The sequence below is a fragment of the Siphateles boraxobius genome, unplaced genomic scaffold (assembly GCF_051911475.1).
Source record: "Siphateles boraxobius isolate OS27281-9 unplaced genomic scaffold, OSU_SipBor_1 68, whole genome shotgun sequence".
NCBI classification, from domain to species: domain Eukaryota; kingdom Metazoa; phylum Chordata; class Actinopteri; order Cypriniformes; family Leuciscidae; genus Siphateles; species Siphateles boraxobius.
This window is the reverse complement of record NW_027509195.1, coordinates 8251119-8273399: the sequence shown is the minus strand read 5'-3', so window position 1 is coordinate 8273399 and position 22281 is coordinate 8251119. Positions and strand designations below refer to the sequence as shown.

General features: G+C 36.7%; 2 protein-coding genes across 3 annotated transcripts in view; both read left to right on the top strand.

Moving 5' to 3' along the window:
• dnah12 (dynein, axonemal, heavy chain 12) overlaps positions 1 to 3636 on the top strand; it is a 29779-nt gene extending 26143 nt beyond the window's left edge. Inside the window, exons 67-74 of the mRNA XM_077214404.1 lie at positions 71 to 304; positions 397 to 585; positions 669 to 772; positions 875 to 1079; positions 2476 to 2613; positions 2704 to 2795; positions 2872 to 2939; positions 3040 to 3636. Coding sequence (XP_077070519.1) covers positions 71 to 304; positions 397 to 585; positions 669 to 772; positions 875 to 1079; positions 2476 to 2613; positions 2704 to 2795; positions 2872 to 2939; positions 3040 to 3233 — 1224 coding nt within the window. The 3' untranslated portion in view covers positions 3234 to 3636. The remainder of the gene's footprint in view (positions 1 to 70; positions 305 to 396; positions 586 to 668; positions 773 to 874; positions 1080 to 2475; positions 2614 to 2703; positions 2796 to 2871; positions 2940 to 3039) is intronic.
• A 737-nt stretch (positions 3637 to 4373) lies between these two features.
• asb14b (ankyrin repeat and SOCS box containing 14b) lies at positions 4374 to 11634 on the top strand. 2 transcript variants are annotated; one of them, XM_077214406.1, is made up of 10 exons: positions 4374 to 4433; positions 4942 to 5124; positions 5207 to 5259; positions 5356 to 5487; positions 5566 to 5724; positions 6755 to 6808; positions 7035 to 7212; positions 7293 to 7836; positions 8646 to 8799; positions 9178 to 11634. In XM_077214406.1, exons 2-10 carry the CDS (start codon positions 5006 to 5008, stop codon positions 9348 to 9350), a joined length of 1566 nt encoding a protein of 521 aa, XP_077070521.1. In that variant the 5' UTR covers positions 4374 to 4433; positions 4942 to 5005; the 3' UTR covers positions 9351 to 11634. The 2 variants fall into 2 exon arrangements, with proteins under 2 accessions (XP_077070521.1, XP_077070520.1); XM_077214405.1 differs by having other exon boundaries at positions 6563 to 6808.
• Positions 11635 to 22281: the final 10647 nt, after the last annotated feature.

The following is a 22281-nucleotide window of genomic DNA, read 5'->3' as shown; positions in this document are numbered from 1 at the left end:
GTATTTCAATGCAATTTCCATTATTAATCAGCCAATATAAAATTTTCCAATACACCTTCTTGTGCCTCAGCTCTTTGTGAATGAGTACCAGGAGGTTCCCTTTGAGGCCATCACGTATCTGACTGGAGAGTGTAACTACGGAGGTCGTGTAACAGATGACTGGGACCGCCGCCTCCTCATGACGATCCTCGCTGACTTCTACAACAAAGACATTATTGACCACCCACGCTACTCCTTCTCCCCCAGTGGCAATTATCATGCACCTCCAAAGTCCATATATGAAGACTATGTGGAGTTTATCAAGGTACGACTTTATGATAGCTGCTGACTTCTAACTAAATTCAAACTCTCATGAAACAATGATAATATAATACACTCACTGCATATGCTCCACAGAACCTCCCTTTTAACCAGCATCCGGAGGTGTTTGGCATGCATGAGAATGTGGACATCTCCAAAGACCTTCAACAGACAAAACTACTATTTGATTCCCTCCTCCTGACCCAGGGCGGTGGCTCAAAGGGAGGGGGCGGCTCTGGCGGGGACACCACTCTACTGGACATTGCTAATGACATTCTGTCCAAAGTAACTCATCATTCTTAAGATTAGAAATTGTTATTGGGATAAAAAGTTATTTGCTTATTGACTTTCTGATTTCGGTCATGCAGCTTCCGGGTAATTTTGATATTGATTCTGCCCTTGCCAAATTCCCTGTGTGTTATGAAGAGAGCATGAATACGGTGCTTGTGCAGGAGATGCAGCGGTATAACAAGTGAGTCCGCAGAGCTCATTCTAGATCAAAAACATCTGTAGAAACAATTCTACATACGTGAAGACGTTTATTCTATAATTTCTGTGTACTTTCTTCTCTCAGTTTGAGCAGTACTATACGTGTAAGTCTGCAGAACCTGATAAAGGCCATTAAGGGGCTAGTGGTGATGGATGCAGAGCTAGAGGCTATAGTTGGTGGTCTGCTGGTGGGGAAAGTGCCAGAAAAGTGGGCCAAATGCTCCTATCCCAGTCTCAAGCCATTGGGCAGCTATGTCAACGACTTCCTAGCCAGACTCAAATTTCTGCAGGTCAGTGATCACGAACAGACAACTCTTCACAGAGGCCAAAGGTATCAGACAACTAGTGAAAACTACACTGTAAAATTAGAAAAAGACTGTAAAAATGCTACAGTAAAAAATATGTTAAAAACATGTTAATTGGTTTTAAGTGTAAGTTACCTATAAATGGTTTAACGTCACATTCTTTCTAATTTTACTGTAAAATGTTTTTGCTAGTAAAAACAATTGCAATATAATTTACGGGGGGAAAAAACAGTAAAAAAACTTTCCCAGAAGTCCTTGCGTTACACATCACATATAATTAAAAAAAATTATAATTATTTTGAACTCTGATTCATCACGTGGCTTTCTATTTTGCCACCTGTATTATTGTGGTGGTTATTGATACATTTTAGGCTTATAAGGCAGATTTTGGGAGTTTAAGTAGGTAAATTAACATTAAATTACATAATGAAATATACGGTTTTAAGTTGTAAAATTTACAGGCATCCTGTAAAACTGGAAATATTTTGCATTTTTTGCATCTAATACATATTTTTTCAGTGCATGTTATAATTAACAATTTGAGTGAAAATTTTAATTTGATAACAGCAGCAATCAGTGTTCTTAAATTTGCTAGCGTTTGATTAGTAACAGAAATAGCGCAGAATTTTTCTATCAATATACAAAACCCTTAAACTTTTTGTTCAGATTTTCAATGTGATCTCTTTTTTTTAGACTCCAATGAAAGATTGCAAATAATGAATCTGTTCTCACTAAAACTGATAATGTAGAAACAAGTTACTCACCATTCAAAAGTTTGTGGTCAGTTTATATATATATAACTTCTTCAATGGTGCATTCAATTTATCAAAAATAATAGTAATGATAAAAGATTTCTATTTCAAAATAAAAAAAATCATGAGAAAAATATTAATCAGCACAACGGTATTCAATTGAGCACAATTGATAATAATATGATAATAAATGTTTTTTGAGCAGCAAATTTCTGAAGGATCATGTGACACTGAAGACTGGAGTAATGATGTTGAAAATTCAGCTTTGTCCTCACAGAAATAAATTACATTTAAAAATATATAGTTATAGTTTTATTTGATAGTTATATATATCAATATATATATATATATATATATATATATATATATTGAAAATTCAGCTTTGTCCTCACAGAAATAAATTACATTTAAAAATATATAGTTATATATATATTTTTTCCCCAATATATATATATATATATATATATGTGTGTGTGTATATATATATATATATATATATATATAAAAAAATTTTCAATCGTAATAATATTTCAAAATTGTATAGTATTTTTGATCAAATCAAGTAAATTGAATTTAAAAAAATATTATTTGTCTTTGTTAATATTTCTCTGTGTCATATTGTTTTCCAGGACTGGTATGACACCCAGAAGCCCAATGCATTCTGGTTGTCTGGGTTTTTCTTCACTCAGGCTTTCCTAACAGGAGCCTTGCAGAACTACGCCAGGAAGTACTCCATCCCCATTGACCTACTTGGCTTTAATTATGAGGTATCCTCTACTGCAACTGTCTTTAGGTTGAGAGTACTTTCATCAGAAAGAGAATATTTGAGAGCTGCATTTTGTTCTTTATTGCTTCAGGTTCTGCCATTCGACACCTCAGACTCATCTCCTGAAGATGGAGTCTACATTCATGGCCTTTTCCTGGATGGAGCTCGGTGGGATACAAAAAGGCAAGAGAAGCTTACATGGCAGGAAGATGCTGGAAATATTTAGCTATATTTTGATGAAATGTGTTCTTCTTTGCAGTGGAGTGTTGGCCGAACAGCATCCAAAAGTTTTATTTGATGCAGTCCCTATCATCTGGATCAAACCAAGTAAGATAATAAATGTTATGTGATGATTATTTAATACATCTATATATATATATCATTTCATGCTTTTGTAGCTAAGCAACCTCTCTAAACCTGTCTTTAGCGGACAAGAGGGGCATGGAACACCCCCACAGCATCTATGTGTGTCCCCTCTACAAGACCAGTGAGCGTAAAGGTACTCTGTCCACCACTGGCCATTCAACAAACTTCGTCATCAGCATGATGCTCGCAACCAGCAAGCGTCCTCAGCACTGGATCAAGAGAGGCGTAGCTTTGCTATGTCAACTAGATGATTAACACCGAGCTAGAACTTTATTTACTGTTCCCACACACAGCTTTTATGATTTTCCACTGTGTCCATTAAAAATATTATCTCAGCAGTTGATTTTAAATATTTTTTTACAAACACCATCATAATTTGATACGATTGTCCTCTTTGCATGTCATTGTGTTTTCCAAGTTCATCTAGAATATCTACATTGATCTTTTATTCCGGGAGATCCAGACTGGTAAAACATATTTTTCAGTATAGAATTTTAATTAGATCTAAAACACACTTTCAGTCCGCTAATGTTAATATATTTGTTGTAGTCTTCTGTACTTTCTATAACTAAAAACATTATGGACACCTTGCATTAAAAGAGAAACTTGTTTTGCTGCTCAAATCTACTCTATTTCAAATAAATGCAACTTTCACACGGACATTTTAATATTTCTTATTAGGATATATTATATTTATGCATAATTATATATTTTTTATATAATATTAAATGCTTATATTTTTTAGAAACAATTTAGTAGGGAAATATGCTTTAAACAAAACATTTCTTCATTAAACACTCTATATTATAATGTTTCATATAATAAAATAGTTTCAACACGGAGAGTTTTTTTTTTTACATATTTCAGTGTTATTTTAGAAGTTAGCAATTGTTGTAGCTTAGTGCTTAAAATGGCATATTTTTGCTTGCCTACATTACTGTACATTAAACATTAGGATGGAATGGAATAGGGTGGATCAAATTAGGAATATATTCTTGCTTTCAAGTACAAAGGAATATTCTTCAATTTTTTTTTTCTGTTGTGATTTAATAATTCATACATCAGTGTTAATGTCCATCTCTGGTGGGATTGCTTTATTTAATCAATGCACAGCTTCCTGTTTCTCTGAGAGTAAGCGTTTTGTACTGCCCACTGTGAATTTCAAGCCGTGTGGTGAAGGCTCAATTCAAATAGACAGCTGAATACAAAAGAAAGCGTGGTCCATTGCATGTTCACCAATGCTGAGAACACAAACTCTAAGGTCAGCTGTCTGGTAGGGTAGAATTGCAAGACCGACTGTCACGCACTGGGTAAAAGCCAGGTGTTGGTTGGTTGGCCCAGGCCCCATGAGCAAGTATTTTTAACCATGCAGGGATATATATAGTGTAAAGCAACCAAAAACACAGTACAGATACAACTGCCACGACTGTTTTCAACATTTCCTGTTGTCTCAAGGTAGAATGAACATTTGCCTTTGAATTGTAAACAGATTATTCCTCCTGGAAAAGCTCTATAGAAATAGATTGCATGGGATGTGTTGCATGTTTACAAACCATTCTCAAAGTAATTAGACAGTCATTTCAAGAATGAAGTTCCAAAAGCAGCTAATTATGATGTTAGGCTCTTATTATTCCTTTTATATTCATTCTAAATATGAATTTTACAGTTTAATGCAACAACCAGAGAGTTTTGAGTGCCGGTTACATCCTTTTGTAATTTAAGCCAGCTCAAGAGCGGATATTTTCAGCTTTGGCTATTGTAAACCAATGCTCGCATGCATGTTCAATACAGTCTCTTGCAAAAAAAAACTACTTAAAACATTGAATTCAATAGTCTAACAGAATGCTAGTCATACTTTACATAATATACAATGTTTTTCTATATTAGACCAGTCTGTTTATTGTGGTGCTTAATTTGAAATGGCGAAAAAGATACTGATCAACTATTTTCTGTCATTGTAAAGACATTTGTAGTCATTTGTTAAGTCCTGTGATTTTGGTTGCCAAATTCGAGTTAATTACTGAAAAATGGAGGAGGTGTATGATGCTGCAGAGGATGACTGGGATGAGGATGAAGATGAGGCCACTCAGTACATGATTGAACAGAGTTTATTGGAGTACAGCAAACATACGGATTCAGCTACCAGGTACAGGTAAATCCCACCTTTTTGAATACACTAATAGTGTGTGTCTTATGATAAAACATTTTGTTTTGATGTCCCTCTGCAGTAATCCATTAGACCTCATTGACCATGAGGAACTTTTCACTGCTATACAAGCTGGTAAGAGCTAAATCCACAAATGTTGATGAGCATTTTCAGTGTTCTGCTGTAGAAGTTCTGGAGACTTCATGCCGTTCGTTCCATGTGTGATGTCAGGTAATGAGGATGCTTTGAAGGTCCTGGTGCAGCGTAAGGAGGCTCTGTCGAATGCAGACAGCAGGGGCTGGATCCCTTTGCATGAGGCAGCGGTGCAACACAAGAGGAGCATTCTGGAGATCACGTATGCAGGTCCATGAGATTTATCTACCTCACTAAACCACCCCAAAAAACATGTTCAATTATTCTTAATGAGAATTCCTCATTCAGCATCTCCTCAGGGGTCAGGGCAGTGCCGTACTCTAAGAGGGGAGACTCCGTTGTTTCTCGCTGTTGTCCACGGTCTCCGAGAGAATGCCACATTCCTGCTGCAGAACGGTTGTGACCCTGACTGCAAAAACGAGGATGGTGACTCTGCATTGGTTGCAGGTGTGGAACACAGTGCTATTTTTAGCATACCGTTTACTTAGTACGCACACATTTAGGATTAGAACCACTAGACAAATCTTTGTCTAAAAAAAAAAAAAAAAAAAAAGAGTAAGTCATGTTGCTTTAATTCATGTTTTACTGATAAATGACATACATGTGACATGCAGTCTAGTGTATTCCTTTAGCACTAAGTAAAGTTTAGCACCCAAGATGAGGCTAGGGTTGCACAATATATAAGCCATACCAGATAACAGTGAATAGTTTAAAAATATATATATTATTAATTTGAATTATTTAAATTGTGCATACACATTTCCTATATTTTTACATTTAGATGACCTTTGCTGTCTTCTAACACTCACTTAAAGTGAATATTTAAAAAACAGTAATAAGTTAAATGTAATCTTTATCAAATATCTCTTTCTATCTCTCTCTAAATCAAATTTAATCTAAACAAGATTAGTGCAATTATTTAAATTCAAATGATTATTTAATTTTAAAAGTGTGATCCATAGACCTGAAAAAGTCATGTACATTATTAAAATTTTAAAACACAGTGGACGTTTTTATGCCATGCTCTAAAATATTTAATCGGGTAAAAATTGTGAGAAAAATTATTATTATTTTTTTTTTATCCTGATCATTTATCCTTTGAATATTGTTGTGGATAATTGGGGGCCTTGGAATGGTTGATAACAATTGTTGATTTTGATTTTAAAAAAAATAGTGTTTTATTTTAAATTTATTTAGACAAAATAGTATATGAAATTTTAACATCGTAGCATAAGAGACGATAGACTATATTTGACAATAAATACATGAACTGACTTTTGTCCAGCCGTAAAGAATGACCAGTATGACCTGGCTCTGCTGCTGCTACGCTACAATGCCACTGTGGACCAAAAAGGAAGCCTTCAAAGAAGCGCTCTGCATGTGGCTTCCGTGCTTGGCTTGGATAACTTCGTATATCTGCTCCTACAATCTGGTGCTGACCCAAATGCCATTGATGTCTGTGAACACACTTCTTTAGGACTTGCGGCTCAAGCTGGACATTTGAACGTTGTGGAGGTTCTACTTCAGAAAGGTGATTCTGAAATGTGCCTGCGACTCAAAATTCAGTAGCCTATCTGACTTGATTGTTTTTTTTTTTTTTACTGCTACTCATAACCGATAAATAGATACTAATTATGAAAAATATAATATTAAATAGTTTAGATCGATAGATAGAATGCTTAACAGTCTATCTATCTATCTGTCTGTCTATCATTGATCACTTTTTTAATAATGTTTAATAACCCACTCATGTTCAGGGGCCAGTGTGTGGTCCAAGCCTCATCTTCCAGGTTCAGTGTCAGTTTTATTCGATGCTGCGGCTTCAGGAAACCCTGATATCATCTCACTGCTGCTGGAGTATGGAGCCGATCCCAACGTACCCAACAACACAGGCCATCTCCCGATCCACCGTGTAGCCTACCGCGGGCATCTACTGTGAGTAACTCACTGCTGATGTAGTGTTACCCTTGATCCAACCAGAAGTCACGGAAAAAATCTGTTTGTGTCTTTCATAGAGCACTGGAGCAGCTGATCCCTGTGACTAAGAAAGAAGTGATCAAAGAGAGCGGCATGAGCCCGTTACACTCCGCCGCTGCGGGCGGTCACTCTCAGTGCCTGGATCTACTCCTGAGCTCCGGGTTTGACCCTAACTTCATGTTACACCCAAGAGTGCGCAGGAACTATGAGGACGAGCGCAGGTCAGCGCTGTTCTTCACTGTAACGAATAGTGACGTCCAGTCAGCGAGGCTGCTTCTGGAGGCCGGAGCCATGCCCAATCAAGACCCAGTCAACTGCCTGCAGGTAGCCATGAGACTGGGCAACTACGAGCTCATCAACACTCTGCTACGCTACGGTGCCAACGTAAACTACTACTCCCGTGTCAACACCACCCACTTCCCTTCCGCCCTTCAGTACGCTCTAAAGGATGAGGTGATGCTGCGCATGCTGCTCAATAACGGTTATGACGTGCAGCGCTGCTTTGACTGTCCGTATGGACAGGCCTCACATGTTCCCGTGGATTACGAGGGCTGGAGCACCTCTGTCATCAAAGATGTGGTGGTAAGGCCAGTCGCGGCTCATTTTTAAGTTGTGTCTGTATCAAGGAAAATGATCTGATGTGGTTGAATGAATAATTCTATGATCATTTACTCACCTTCATGTCATTCTAAACATGTAGCCTACTGTACACTACCATTCAAAAGTTTGGGATCGGTAAATCTTTTTATTTAAAATTTTTTAAAGAAAGTAATACTTTTATTTGGCAAGGATGCATTAAATTTAATAAAAGTTTCAGTAAAAACACGTTTATAGCTTGTATCTATTGCATCAAAGAATCCTGGATTTTTTTTTATATCAGTTTCCATAAAACATATTAAGCAGCTCAATGTTTAAGCCGTTTTCAACATTGATAATAATAATAAATGTTTCTTGAGCATCAAATCAGCATATTAGAATGATCTTTGAAGGATCATGTGACATGAAAGACTGGAGTAATGATGCCGAAAATTCAGCTAAACCATCATAGGAATAAATTACATTTAAATATATTACAATAGAACATTTTAATTGTAATAATGCTGTATTTCACAATATTACTGTTATTAATATTTTTTATCAAATAAATGTAGCCTTGGTGAGCATAAGACTTTTTTCAAAAACATTAAAAAATCTTACCAACCTCAAATGACTTTCAGTTTTCTGCAAAACACAGAAGAAGATATTATGAAGAATGTTTGGGCCCAAACAAAATTATACCCCACTCACCATCAACAAAAACAAAACACAGAAAGAAAATCATACATATTTGTAAAAACAAGAGGGTGAATAAATGATCATTTTTGGGTAAATCTAAACTTGTTTTTGTGCAGTTCTGTGAGGTGATCACAGTGTACTGGCTCAAGCACATCTCAGCTCAAGTAGTGAGAATCATGTTGGATTATGTTGATCACGTGACTCTCTGCTCCAAACTGAAGAGCGTTCTGGTTGAGCAAAAACAGTGGCCGGAAATATGTAAGATTCAAGGTGGGTTTCCTGTCACATCTTGAGATTGAGATCCAGAAAACCTTTAACATGGAATTCTCAGCAGGGCCGGTTGCATAAACTGCTAAGACTATAGTCTTAAAAGGTTATGAACAGTTTTTAAAATTAAATTATTAACTTGTAAGTCTTTATAACTTTTAAAGTTACAGATTGGTCTAATTTGATACCAAAACATAAAACTGATTACCTCTAAGCAACAGTTATTAAGACAGTCTTAATATAATGGCTATGTTTATGCAACTGGCCCCTGATGTAGGCTATAGATTTCAAATGTGCTGTTATATTTGTCATAAGTGAATATGTAGATTGAAATGCAGCATATTCCAAAATATATTTATGTATGTTTTCTGCTTTCATCAGAAAATGCTCGAAGCCTGAAGCATCTCTGCAGACTGAAAATTCGGGATTCTTTGGGTCGTTTGCGTCTGAGGGCTCCAGTTTTTATCAGTTTCCTGCCTCTGCCTGCCAGTCTCAAAGACTATATTCGCTTCAAAGAGTATGATGTTTACAGTAGAGGAACTATGACAGAATAAGAGTAAAACTAGATGGATAAATCTGTACATGAGAAGCAGCTGATGGATATGGGTTTTTTCCCCACTTTTTATTAAACATTTTGTGAAATATTCGTTTGTGTTTTAAAAACAAATACAGATACAGTGGGGCCACATTGAAAATCTGTGATTTGAAATTTAATTTAAATTAGAAAAGACAGAAGTTTATGATTTTGGCTAATTTAAAACTTGAAACTGATTCACTTTATTTTGATGGTCCCTTTAACGTATTCTGTTGAAAAAAAAATATGGAAGTCAATGGGTGTCGTCAACTGTCTGGTTACCAACGTTCTTCTTTTGTGTTCAACAGAAGACAGAAACTCATACAGGTTTGGAACAACATGAGGGTGAGTAAATGATGACAACATTTTTGGGTGAACTATCCCTTTCAGCAGACAGTCTTCTAATACTCTGAGTTAGTTGACACATTTTTGCAATGTTATTGTCAACAGAATGTTCAAAAGGGACCATCAAAATTAAAGTGTTACTATTGAAACAAATGTATAATTGTGCAATATGTCTAGGTGAATAGTCAAAAAAGCCTATTTATGAAATTGATCATGTGATCTTTGTTCAGCAGTCAGAAGTTCTTCCACTGAGATGCATCTTTAAGAAAACACTTATCTGGGTAAAACCTATGAATTAACTTAGAAGGGGATTTTTTGCATTTTGTTAGTTATCAGGTATTTGTGAGGTAATGTCAAAACTTTTTTTCCAGGGAATGTCACTTACAAAACCATTCCAATAAGAAATTACATATGGCATAGAAACAGACTCCTCCTGAAACAAGAATAGAATTTTCTTATTGTTTTTTGATTTAGATGAAGACACTGTTTACCTACAAATGTCTTACACAGATCCACTGAGCAACAAAGAGATGAAAAAGAAAATCCTTTAAAAAGCATCAGTTGCTGGACTGCATCAGCCACAATTGCAAACTTTTTTGGAGTAACAGGAATTCCATCCTTTACCAAGAACTCTGAATAATTACAAATTGAACCATTTTGATTGAAAAGTTGATATAAAAAAAGAATTCCATTTTTAAACCAACTATCAAAGAAAAGAGATTTATGTTTATACAGTAGGTCCTTATTATTCCAAATTATAGAAGAGTGAGGTGTAAAATTGTGTTTAAAGATGAGGGACCAAGAGATAATTTGATTGGGATTTTCATTATGTTATAATTACAGGTTAATAAGAATTTTAAACCCCCTAGTTTAGAAAAAATAACATTAGGGATCAGATTCCAGATAGATGCAGGCTTATTAATAAAGTTCTTTATCCAATTTATTTTAAAGGTGTTGTTTAAAGTGGTAATTCAAGAAAGTTTAAACCACCCTTCTAAATGTTGTTCATAAGTACAGATTTTCTGACAAAATGAGTTTTATTCTTCCAAACAAAGTTGAGGAGCATTGTATCAATTATCGACACTCAAAGGAAGAGCAGCGCATGTTAACCTTGACAAGCCCTCAGCTTTGGCTAGTAAAATTCTTCCCTTTAATGACAGATCTCGCTGAAGCCATATATATAGTTTTATCTGTGTACGCTCAAATAGTGGATTAAAATTTACAGAGCATCTTTCTAGTTCATTTTTTGTTATAATAATACCTAAATATGATACCTGATCTCTAATTTGAAGATTACAAATTTGTGACAAATTACACTCTGTGAATTGATGGACATTCACATTTCGAAAGGTTCAAGACTAAGCCTGAAGCTTTGCAGAATTGCTGGATATACTCTAGTGCTAGTGGAACTTGGTTAGCATCATGCAAAAAAAAGTGTGGTATCATCAGCGATTGAAGAGTATCTGTTTGTCAGCAATAGAGATACCAAGACCACTATTAGAAACATAAGCAGCAAATATCTGGGAAACTAGTAAAAACAAATAAAGGGATATTGGACATCCTTGTCTAATACCACGTGACAAGTAAATTCTAGGAGAAGTACCATATTTTAATTTGATTGTACTATTACTATATATACACTACTATAAAGAGTTCTTACCACCTTACAAAAATATTCACAGAAACCAAATTTTTGCACCAATTTAAAAAAATGTTCTACTGAATCAAAAGCTTTATAAAAATCCAGGAAAAGATCCAGGAAAAGACAAAAACTATAATGTTCCACCAAATTGCTATTATCAAATAAATCTAAAACTAATCTAATGTTATTCATTATGTGTCGGTCTCTCATAAATCCAGACTGAGTCTCATCTATAATGCTATCTAAACATTCTTTAAGTCTTTCAGCAAATATTATGGCAACATTTTTATAATAATTGTTAAGGAGTGTGATGGGTCGCCAATTGTCCAAATTTGTAAAATCTTCCTTTGGTTTAGGAATTAGTTTGATGATACCCTGCGTTAACGTAGAAGGTAAAGCTTCTTTATCAATACTCTTTAAAAACATTTGTTAAAAACTGAGAAAGTTCATCAGCAAATAATTTGTACAGCTCAGCTGTAAGTCCATCACATCTTGGGGATTTTTTTTTTCAAGCTCCTAATTGCGCTTATTACTCCCTTATAAGTAACAACTCCATCACAACACATTCTATCACTTTCAGAGATAGCTTTAACATCAATAACTGAATCCAGAAACAAAGTCGATTTCTTTTGAACAAAGATTTTTATAAAAATTGGCACTGAAATTGGCTATATCCTTTGGATCTTTTACAATTTTGCCATCAACACATAATTTCTCAATTGTTGAAAGGGTAAAATTTCGTTTTTGTGTGCCCTTCATTAGGTAAGAACATGGCGTCTGTTCTGGTTCTACATCAGGCTCAGTCCATCAAAATTGTCATCAAGAGGGACACGACGCCTAGTGGCGATGTTATGCAAAACAATACAGGCAAGGATTCTGTTGCATGCCACCTTGGGTTATACTCACAAGTAATTAAGACATGCAAACCGTTTCTTCAGGACTCCATTTAAGCGCTCAATGGCACATCTTGTTTTGCAATGTGAGGAGTTGAAGCGTGCCTGCTCAGGTGTGTTTGCAACTGGAAAAGGGGTCATTAGCCATGGTAGGAGTGGATATGGGCTGTCTCCCAATACTATGCCTTTTGGTCGGTGGGATTGAAGCTCTCTGTATAGTGCACTCTCTCTTAGAATACGTGCATCATAAACAGACCCTGGCCATTTCACAACACAGTTGGTTATTATGAGGTCGGCGTTGCCCACAAGTTGGATGTTGATGCTGTGTCTCCCCTTTCGATTGACACACTCCCACTCCCTTTCACAAGGTGCTTGAATATGCACATGAGTACAATCAATAGCACCAATACTGCTAAGCATGTTCCCCATTTGAAAAAAAATTGTGCTTAGTCTGAGCTGTCTGGCCATCCTTGGGAAAGGAAACAAATTGATTTCATCAGACTGCCCAGTGCTACTGACACAGCCTTCACCACATTACTCACGGTTGATTTTCTCACTCCCATATTGTCAGCAATTACTTGGTAGAAAGTCCCACATGCGTAAAAGCACAGAGCGATTGATAAACTGATAAAGCATGACTCCTTTGGGTTTGGTGTTGGAGTGTTGGCCTGACAAGATCTGCAATGTTCTTAATGTCATCTCTCCCAAAGCGAAAACGTACATACAGTTCTTCTGATGTGTATTGCTCAAGTGGTTTGGCACGCTCAGCGTGCACCCTTTGACGGTACCTTCTCCTACGGTAAAGATACCTGCCATGTGGATGCCTCTGTAGGTTAAGAGAAATGGGTGCAAAGACATGATAGCTGTGTCCTAATGTGAAGGCTGCATCCTCCGAAGGACGCGTCCTTCGAAGGCCCCAGCCTACCCAGCCTTCGAAGGACGCTCCGCATGTAGCCTTCGTATGATTCCCGTATTGCGCATCCAGGTGTTCCCGATTACCGCTCATGGCGCCAAGCAAAGGTGCGAGAGTAGCCTACGGCTGCCATCCTGATAAACCATTTTATATAATTGAATAAACAGTGTTTTGTTTATATTTTACTGGAGGACATGGTGAGGATGTTTCAGTCATGTATTTTCGACTTTAATAGCCGGATCATGGCCAGAGGTTTTCTAAGTCCCAATTCAGAAGCTGCTTCCTTAATTGCCAGATTACACTTTAAACTGTTCAAGTATTGGGTGTTAACTTACGTAAATAGTGTAGTGAAAAGAAAAGAAAACATACATGGGCATATGGTTCAAATGTTCACTTATATCTTACCTTGATGCGATTTTGTAGGCTAGTGTATTCATTTTATTATGTAGCATAAATGGACAACATAAATGATGAATCTTAATATGGTAAATATACTGTATATTTAAACCCCGTATTATGGAGGGAAAAAAAACTCCATCTGTGGGAAAAAACAAAACAATCCGTGGCGACGGTTGTGCAATCCGTCCCCTTCATTTTATAAACTGTACTCACAATATTTTTTATGTGTAAATAAAAATACACAATTTTATAGTTGTAAACTCACAATAACAAGAAAACTTTGTGCTTTTGTAAAATAAAATAAAAAATTAGGCGCGCTTTCATGATCTCCGTGAACTGGAGCGCATCTCAAAAATTAACTGAAACAAAATATGGCCTACCTATACAAAGCTTTGTCCACTTTTAAACGAACAAATTCGAATCTAATTTCCAGGTTCTAATTCGGCCTTAGAAAACCAGTAATATCGACATTTTTTTCCCTATCAATTTGTGAATATTTCAAATATTTAATAAAGGGGAAAAAGTCAGAAACAAAAATCTGAAAATACGTCAATATTTTTTATTTATTTTTTGCGCAGCATTTGGTGTGTAGGCTACAATTCAAATTCAAATTTTGGTGCTCAACTTTGCGTTTTAAAAATAGCCTAACAACAGTTCATTTTTTCGTTTTTCAATTACGGGTTTAAAAAAAGAAAAACGAATGGACGCAAAATTACACGGACCTTATAGCCTATTATTAATATAATTATAAATATTTCAAATAATTTAGGCTATTTGTAGAAAAAGTTAGTGTTGGGTCCGTGTACTTTTGCGTCCATTCGTTTTTGCACAAATAAAAGTAGTTGCGAATGATGTATTATTATTTTCTGTATGACCAGAAATGATAGAGTAGCCTATTTTAAGTTGTTTCCACTGTTGATAGAAAAATGCAAGTGTCCGCGCCCCACACGCCTCCACACAAACACTTGGATATGCTCAAAATCTTGTTTATTTATGATAATCTTAGCCCTGTATTATTAATTTTATTAGTCTAATCTGTATTATGACTGACATTTGACGAATTGCTTTGTTCCTTTTTGTTGTTGATAAAAGCAGCTTCTAAATATGTAGCCTCAAAATATGTAGCCTCAATGTAGCCTAGGCCTACTAATAATAATGATAATTAGTATTATTAATATTTGTGTTTATAATTATAACTATAAATGAGTTCACTGAAGACAGTAGGCTAATATGTTAATCAAAATAATTTATGAATGTTTTATTTTTATATAATAAAACCTAACCTTGTATTTGTGTTATATTTCTTTTTTATATGTGAAGTATTTTTTTGCTTATTCTATTATACTGAGTTTTTTCCTCCCAAAAATGGAGTTTTAGAAAATTGAAGAAATTATCCATCTAAAAAAATGAAGTTTAAACACAATGCAAAGCATCCCTCATAAACAGGTGGACTGGTTGAATCATTGTGGGCACGATTTGTTAAACCGAGGGAACAGTTTAAGAATTCATGAGTACAGTTTATAAACTGAGGGGACGGATTGCACAACCGTCGCCACGGATTGTTTTTTTCCCCCACAGGAGACTTTCTGGGCTCCGTACTACGGGAATATAAAACCCAGTTGAATATAAAAAAGTGCAGTTCAAATGTTACTCCCGCTCGTCATCGGTAGCTGTAACCTTTGCTAGGCGACAAGAACAATCATCCGCTATTTTTTTAAATAAAAGTGCTGTCGTCTCCGGCACGCAATGACTTATGGGGTAGGATCGGGAAGGATAGACCGAGAAGGATCCATTTATGTATCCTTCCTTTCACGGGGAAACGAAGGGTGCATTTGGTGTCGCTTTTGAATCAGGGTAGCCTTCGTCGCGCCGCGATGACGCAACCGGCCTTTGAATACGGCCTTCGAAGGATGCGAAATTGAATTGGGACAGCCTTCATCGCGCCGCAGTGACGCAATCGGCCTTCAAATGCGGCCTTCGAAGATGCAGCCTTTGAATTGGGACATCCTTCGTTGGGCCGCTGTGACGCAATCGGCCTTCAAATGCGGCCAATCAGCCTTCAAATACGGCCTTCAAAGGACGCAGCCTTCACATTGGGACACAGCTGATGTGTTTAAATGGTGTCACCTATTAACCAGCAATGAGCTGATTGGTGTAAGCCTAATTGAGCACAAGCCAAAGCAATCATGCTCAAGGCTTTTAAGATCAGTGTTAGCGACACCACAGAGTTGGAACCATGGAATCAAAAGGGCCTAATTTCACTGTGGCAGAAACCTGTGCAATGCTGGAGGGTGTTCGCGACAATTTTGCCTCGATAGTAGGAGGTTTCAGCTCTGCAAAGGGTGGAGAACTGACCAAAAAAGCAAAACACAACATTTGGGAGGACATAAACAATCATGTCAATGCCATGGGGTCGGGCCAAAAGAGGACCATAAAACAAGTTATGTTGCGATGGAAGAACCTCAGAGCTAAGGCAACGAAAGACCTTACTGAAGCCAAGAACCCCCAAACAGGTAACAAGCCAAATAAGAGGGGTGATTTCACTGATATGGTCCTTGACATCATAGGAGGAGAAAAATCAGAGGCTCTGCATGGCATTGAAGGCATAGAAGCAGATGGAGAGGCCACAATTACAGAGATTAGGACTTCAAAAGAATGCGAGCAAAATTCTCCTGCAGAGTAAATGTTTGTCCTGGACTTGACTTCAGTGAATGAGGAAGAAGATAAATCCCCAGTGGATGTAATGAAGAAAGTCCAAGACGTTCCTTCCAAGAAAACGCAAACGTTCCTCAGCTACAAACCAGGATGGTGACAGCTATAAGTTGCTTATGAAACGGGAAACCGAAAGAGCAGAAATACAAATCGAACTGGGTAAAGAACAAATCTTTCTTACCCAACTGCAGCAGAAAAAAGTGCAGATGGAGATACATCTCCTAAAGGCAGAGATGGAAAGAGCTGGTATCCGTCCTGTAAATGATGTTTGACTATGGATAGTATTGTTTTTGTTTTGTTATTTAACATTATAACAAAATAAGGAAAGAAAAATGTTTCTGTTTATTACAGTGTTTCTGTTTCTTAAAATTTAAATAAACAATGGCTATTTGTGGCCACTGGTATTTTGCCGACCTGTTGTTCTTTGCTAAGCCAGTAGGCTACACTGTTGGTTACATTTAAGGCTCTGGTAAACAGGATTTGGTAATCCTGAAATTTGGTCACAATGATCACAATGATGCAATCCAATGTTCCTTTAAAAAACTAGCATAAAAATAAAATGGATCAGGTGATCCTGGATAGCAAAACATGGGATTTCCAAATCCGGATCAATTTGATCCAGATAAAAAAAATTGAAAAACTGGGCCCTGGTGCATAATCTGCCGTTAAAGGGCTATTAAAATATAGTTAGCTTTATGGTCAATCAAAGGGTATAATTGTTAGAGTATCTTTCTCTCCAAATGTCCACCAATTCAAACTTATTTATTAGTCCCAACAGTGCAGGGCTAAGACACGCAGTCCCCTTTGGCGGATATCTATCCAAATAATTATTAATTTATACATTAAAGTCTCCTTGTATGAAAAAAGCATTAGGGAATTTATTTGACCAATGTGTGAGTTTCTCATCTAACTTGTCAAAATAAAAATGTATTATCCGGAGAAGTATTGTACCCATATATATTTCCCAGAATTATTGTTTGTTGGTTAAGTGAAATCACTAATAAATGAAAGTGGCCCAAACTATCTGAATATAATATATGCCCAACAAATGTATTTCTCAAAATGCTTACTCCAGCAGAGTGTTCAGTGCCACTCCAAATATCATTACCCCACTGAGATTTCCACCATTTGTAATCATCTTTACTAGAATGACACCCCTGAAGGAAACAAAAATCTGACTTGTGTTTTTTTAGCAAACAAAAAAAAGAGCTCTCCATTTGACACTATCTCTGAGCCCTCTGGCGTTAAAAGATATTAATGACAACATGGGCGTCGGAACCATTGTATATGGGTGGGACAAGACCCACCCACTTTTTAAGACCAATGATATTGGACCCACTCACTTCTACCGTCTCTAATTCAGCGCATATGTCTGTTCACTTTTCAGAGCGCCGTCAGTCAAATTCATTCCACTTGAGAAAAGCCCTAATATATTTAACTCCATTCCGCGTTTTAGCTGCAGCCTTTATTTCCACGCTTTGCCAAGGCAGCAATCTGCACGAGGATGTCATGTATTACAGAATTTTACCTGATAGAAAAACATGCTCAGTTTAAATCTTATTTTAAGGTGAGGTCGACTTAAATGAACGGCAAAATTCAGCATTTTGTTCCGGTACCCCCTATCACCTCACGTACGTAACGTACAACAGTTTGAGAACCACTGCCTTTAAATTACATATCTTTGTAAAGCGACCTTGGGAGTTGGAAAGACATATAAATACAAATAATAATAATAATTATTATTAATAACCACCAAAACACATTTTAACACAAACTGCATGATACCAGTGCTTCGTGCTAAAGTCAGTAATTATTTAATGCCATATTACAAGGCTGAGGCATTCTTTCACAAAAACGAACAAATTGCAAAAACGATCCATTTGCATTTGAAATTTAACTCAAACTGTTTACTTTCTCAGACAGGTGCTGCTTCCCTCACTCCGGTAACTGTCCATGCTGGATCTGTCACTGTTGTTTTAAAAAGTAATTACCAAAATAAGGCATTAGCATGAACGCATCCAGCTAGCCAGGCCTTTCTAGTGTACAGCTCCGATAGTGTTGCTATCATAGACTGTAAAAGGTTGCTATCGAGATAGAGATGTGGGCGCAGTTTGGGGCGCTAAAAGAATCGCCCATAGCTGACCTGATTGGAGCTCGCTGATTGGCTACAGATTATGTTAAACATTTATATCTTAAATCAGCAATTGGCTAAACTGCTCCAGAAACCCGCCTTTCTGGGGCGATTTCTCCAGCGACTTAGTTAATTTTTGAATCTTAGTTGATTATTGGCTATTAGAGCTGATTTGGTTGCTGAGACGGAGACGCGCAGAGATGGCAATAGACGCTCTGTTTGATTTGTGACAGTGCTGTGCTTATTCCATTCATTCGAGCAGCCTATCTTATCATATTGTACAATGCTGAAAATAATTTAAATATACATACAATAATAGGCCTATACGATATCATATCGTAGAACTAACATGTAGTAGTAGCCTACTTGAGTTGATATTACTCTTGCCAAGCTCTGATTTGAGATGCACAGACGGATTTGCGCCAGTTTCATTTTTACTCTCACTCTTCACTTCACTCAAGTAGCCTATTTGGCTTCGGGAACATACGGAAGTACGGAAGCCCTGAACACCAACGTAAAAAAAATAAAAATTCTAGCATTTCGAGATTAAAGTTGAAACACTACGAGGATAAAGTCGTTGGTGGGGACTGTGGGGACGAGCACATATGTGGAGCTTGGAATTCTATATAATTATTTAAAAAACAAATATTGCCACATTGATGGCTCACGAAGGTGTAATTGTTCAAATAACATTGTTTTATTTTAAAATATAAAGAAATTGTAACCCTAAAGTGTTTTTCAAGTGTAATGTTTCTGTAAAGGCTAGGGACAGACAAATTGACATTTCCATAATGGCCAAGATACAATACAATACAAGAATCTTCAAGTTACAGTACAATCTTCACGTGTATGAAGGATTGTCGCCTTAAAAACAGTCAACTAATTTAATATAAAGAGCTGGATACTAATTAAGTAAATAATGTAAGCTAAATTTATTGATTATTGCCATAGACTAAAGATTTTTCTAGTGATGAGTACTAGTAGTCATTTATTTATGTAATTAGTCGACTAATCACAGGTTTATATTCATTTCTGCTAAAATACTGGATGCATGTAGGAATATAGCCAATCCCGCGTGCAAGCACTTGCATAATCTGGCCGCAAAACCAGGCTAATGATAATAAATGTGTCTGAAAAAGTAACAAGGCATTTTAATTGTTTATTAATAAACTAATGTTTTCTAAATCAATGTCGACTGCAAACATATCTCCATCTCCGCTGTAGACCGGATGTGCCTTTAGAGAGAAATGCACCTTTCATAAGGATAATCAGACGGTATTTGCTTTCGATTCGAATTTGTTCATTTAAAAGTGGACATTTCAAGCTTTATATAAGTGTATAGGTTAGTATACGTTGTTTTTCAGTTCATTTATCAGATGCGCTTCAGTTCACAGAGACCATGAAAGCGCGCCCTGATTGTTTTCTTTTATTTTATTTTACAAAAGCACAACGTTTTCTTGTTATTGTGAGTTTACACAAATAAAAGTGGATGCGAATGATGCATTATTCTTTTCTGTATGACCAGAAATTATGTAGTATTTTAAGTTGTTTCCACTGTTGTTGATAGGAGAATTCAAGTGTTCGCTCCGGCGACTCCATGTCATGCAGCGCGCTCTCCGCAATAATGGTGGAATATGTTGGAATAGGGTTGACGATTTAATATGAATGATTTGCGTCAAAATCTTGTGTTTATTTGTGATAATCTTAGCCCTTTATTATTATTGTCTAACTTGTATTATGACTGACATTTGACGAAGTGCTTTATGTTCCTTTTTTGTAAATCGGTTTGGATAAAAGCGTTTTTTATGTAGCCTTAATAGGGGATTTTCAAATTTATTCTCAAAATATTTCAACTTTACTCTCGAAATAATAAAGTCTTTTTTTACGTTACGGTTCAGGGCTTCCGTAGTACGACCCCTGATCTACTCCAGTAAAAAAAAAATCTGGAGGATGACCCACCCACATTTTTATTGCTTCCGACACCCATGAATGACAATGGCAAACAACGAACAATATAATGACAGAAAAACTACTAAGTAACTGAATGAACCAAAAGAGTACACCTGTTCAACTCACTTTCCTCAAAAAGTGCAAACAACCACAAAAAAATGCCCACCCGGTGCTAAAGTGTTCATATTTAAGTTCAGAAAATAACAAAGATTAAACTTAAATTTCTGTTTTCAAGTAGTAGTAACCATTTCAAAGCCCAAAGTAAAAATATAAATAAATTAAACCAATATTTAATCAAAGCCTTTCAATAAAATAATATTTATCTATAAAGGGGAGGCTATAGCTATTGATAATGATATGAAGTAGGCTAGTCTGCTTAATACCATGAAGATGTTAATACGTCTATTTCTAGGGCAAAAAGAAACCCCAATATATTTGACTTTAAGCACCCATTCCCCTTCAAAAAAAAAAAAAAAAAGAAATGTAACACGGATCCTAAGCAGATCGCACGCTAATCACTGAAAGAAACGGTTGTGTATGAATAAACGTTACTACTGTTACTAAGCAGGCCTGTTGGCTGAATCTTTAGCGGTCAGTCTTTCACCCTCAATGACAGCGAAGGGCCCGTGAAAGCCTCTTCCCTTCCCTCCTCGTCTTCTCTACTGTCAGCCACAGAAGAGTGCTTGCATCCTTGTCTTTCTGCAAGAGATCCTCGAAGCAGTGGCGGATCTAGAAAATTTTACATGGGGGGGCAAAGGGGTGGCAAGAGGTCTTGGCAGGGTGGCAGGGGCAGACGGTGGGAATCCCTATATGTGAATTGCTTTAACAAAACAAACACAAAAACAAAGTATTAGTTTAATCATGCCCTTACACACTACAAAGGTTTTTAATTCACAACAGGAATAAGCCCAGTGCAGCGTTCAAACAAAACAAAACCGTGCATCTTTTAAGAAGTAAAATTATAACAAGCAAAATGAAAATATTTTTAAAAAAAGTACAATAATTGTGTCCAAGGACTTTTAGCCTTAATGGTTAGGCTCCAGCTACTTTCTTCAACTACTCTTGCCTGCAAAAGTCAATATGTGAAAACCTCTGGTTATCCTTGTATTGGGGTGGAACGGTACACAGAAGTCACGGTTCGGTTCATACATCACGGTTCAGTACGATTTCAGTACAATGGAGTGAAAAGCAAAAAAAAATGCAGAAGGCATTTTTATAAATGTCTTAAGCCTTGTATTTTTTAAATAAGTTTTATTAATAAAGGCATAGAACTAGTTTATTTGTAGTGCACTGACAATAGTTTTATATAATTTAATTCGTTTATTAATTAAATTAATAAAAAGACAAAGACCTTGCGATGTTTTGAGAAAGCTTGCGAGTTGTTTTTTAAAGTACAGTTTTTGGATCATCAAAGTTAGGGGGGCAGCTGGGGGGCAAGGCTCTAGAGTGGGGGGGCACCTGCCCCCCTGTAGATCCGCCCCTGCCTCGAAGACCTTAATCTTCTTCTCCCTGTGCAAGTTGGATGTCTTGGCGTCTTATCAAAAACTGTCCCGCTGGGAACGCGATGAGAACAGGATAATTATGCGACGGGAGGATTTTTCCGCAGCAGAACGAGGCCCCAGTCGATGAGCGATGTCAATTCCGCGATGCAGATCAGCAGCGATGCTTGGGGAAACCTGGCTAAAGAGGTCGATGATCATCTGCTTCAAGTTCTCTCCTGATTTCTCAGGAATACCAGCGACACGCAGATACCACCTTCTCTTGTAAGCATCCAAATCGTTACATCTATCACGAAGTTCAATGTTTTCTTTCTCCAGTTTTCCTTTGCATTTCGTCAGATTTTTCATTCAAACCAGGGCTCAAGTTTTATCAAAAGTTTAGAGTGAGATTAAGGGGAGGAGCCACCCAAATATTTGCAGCAGCGGT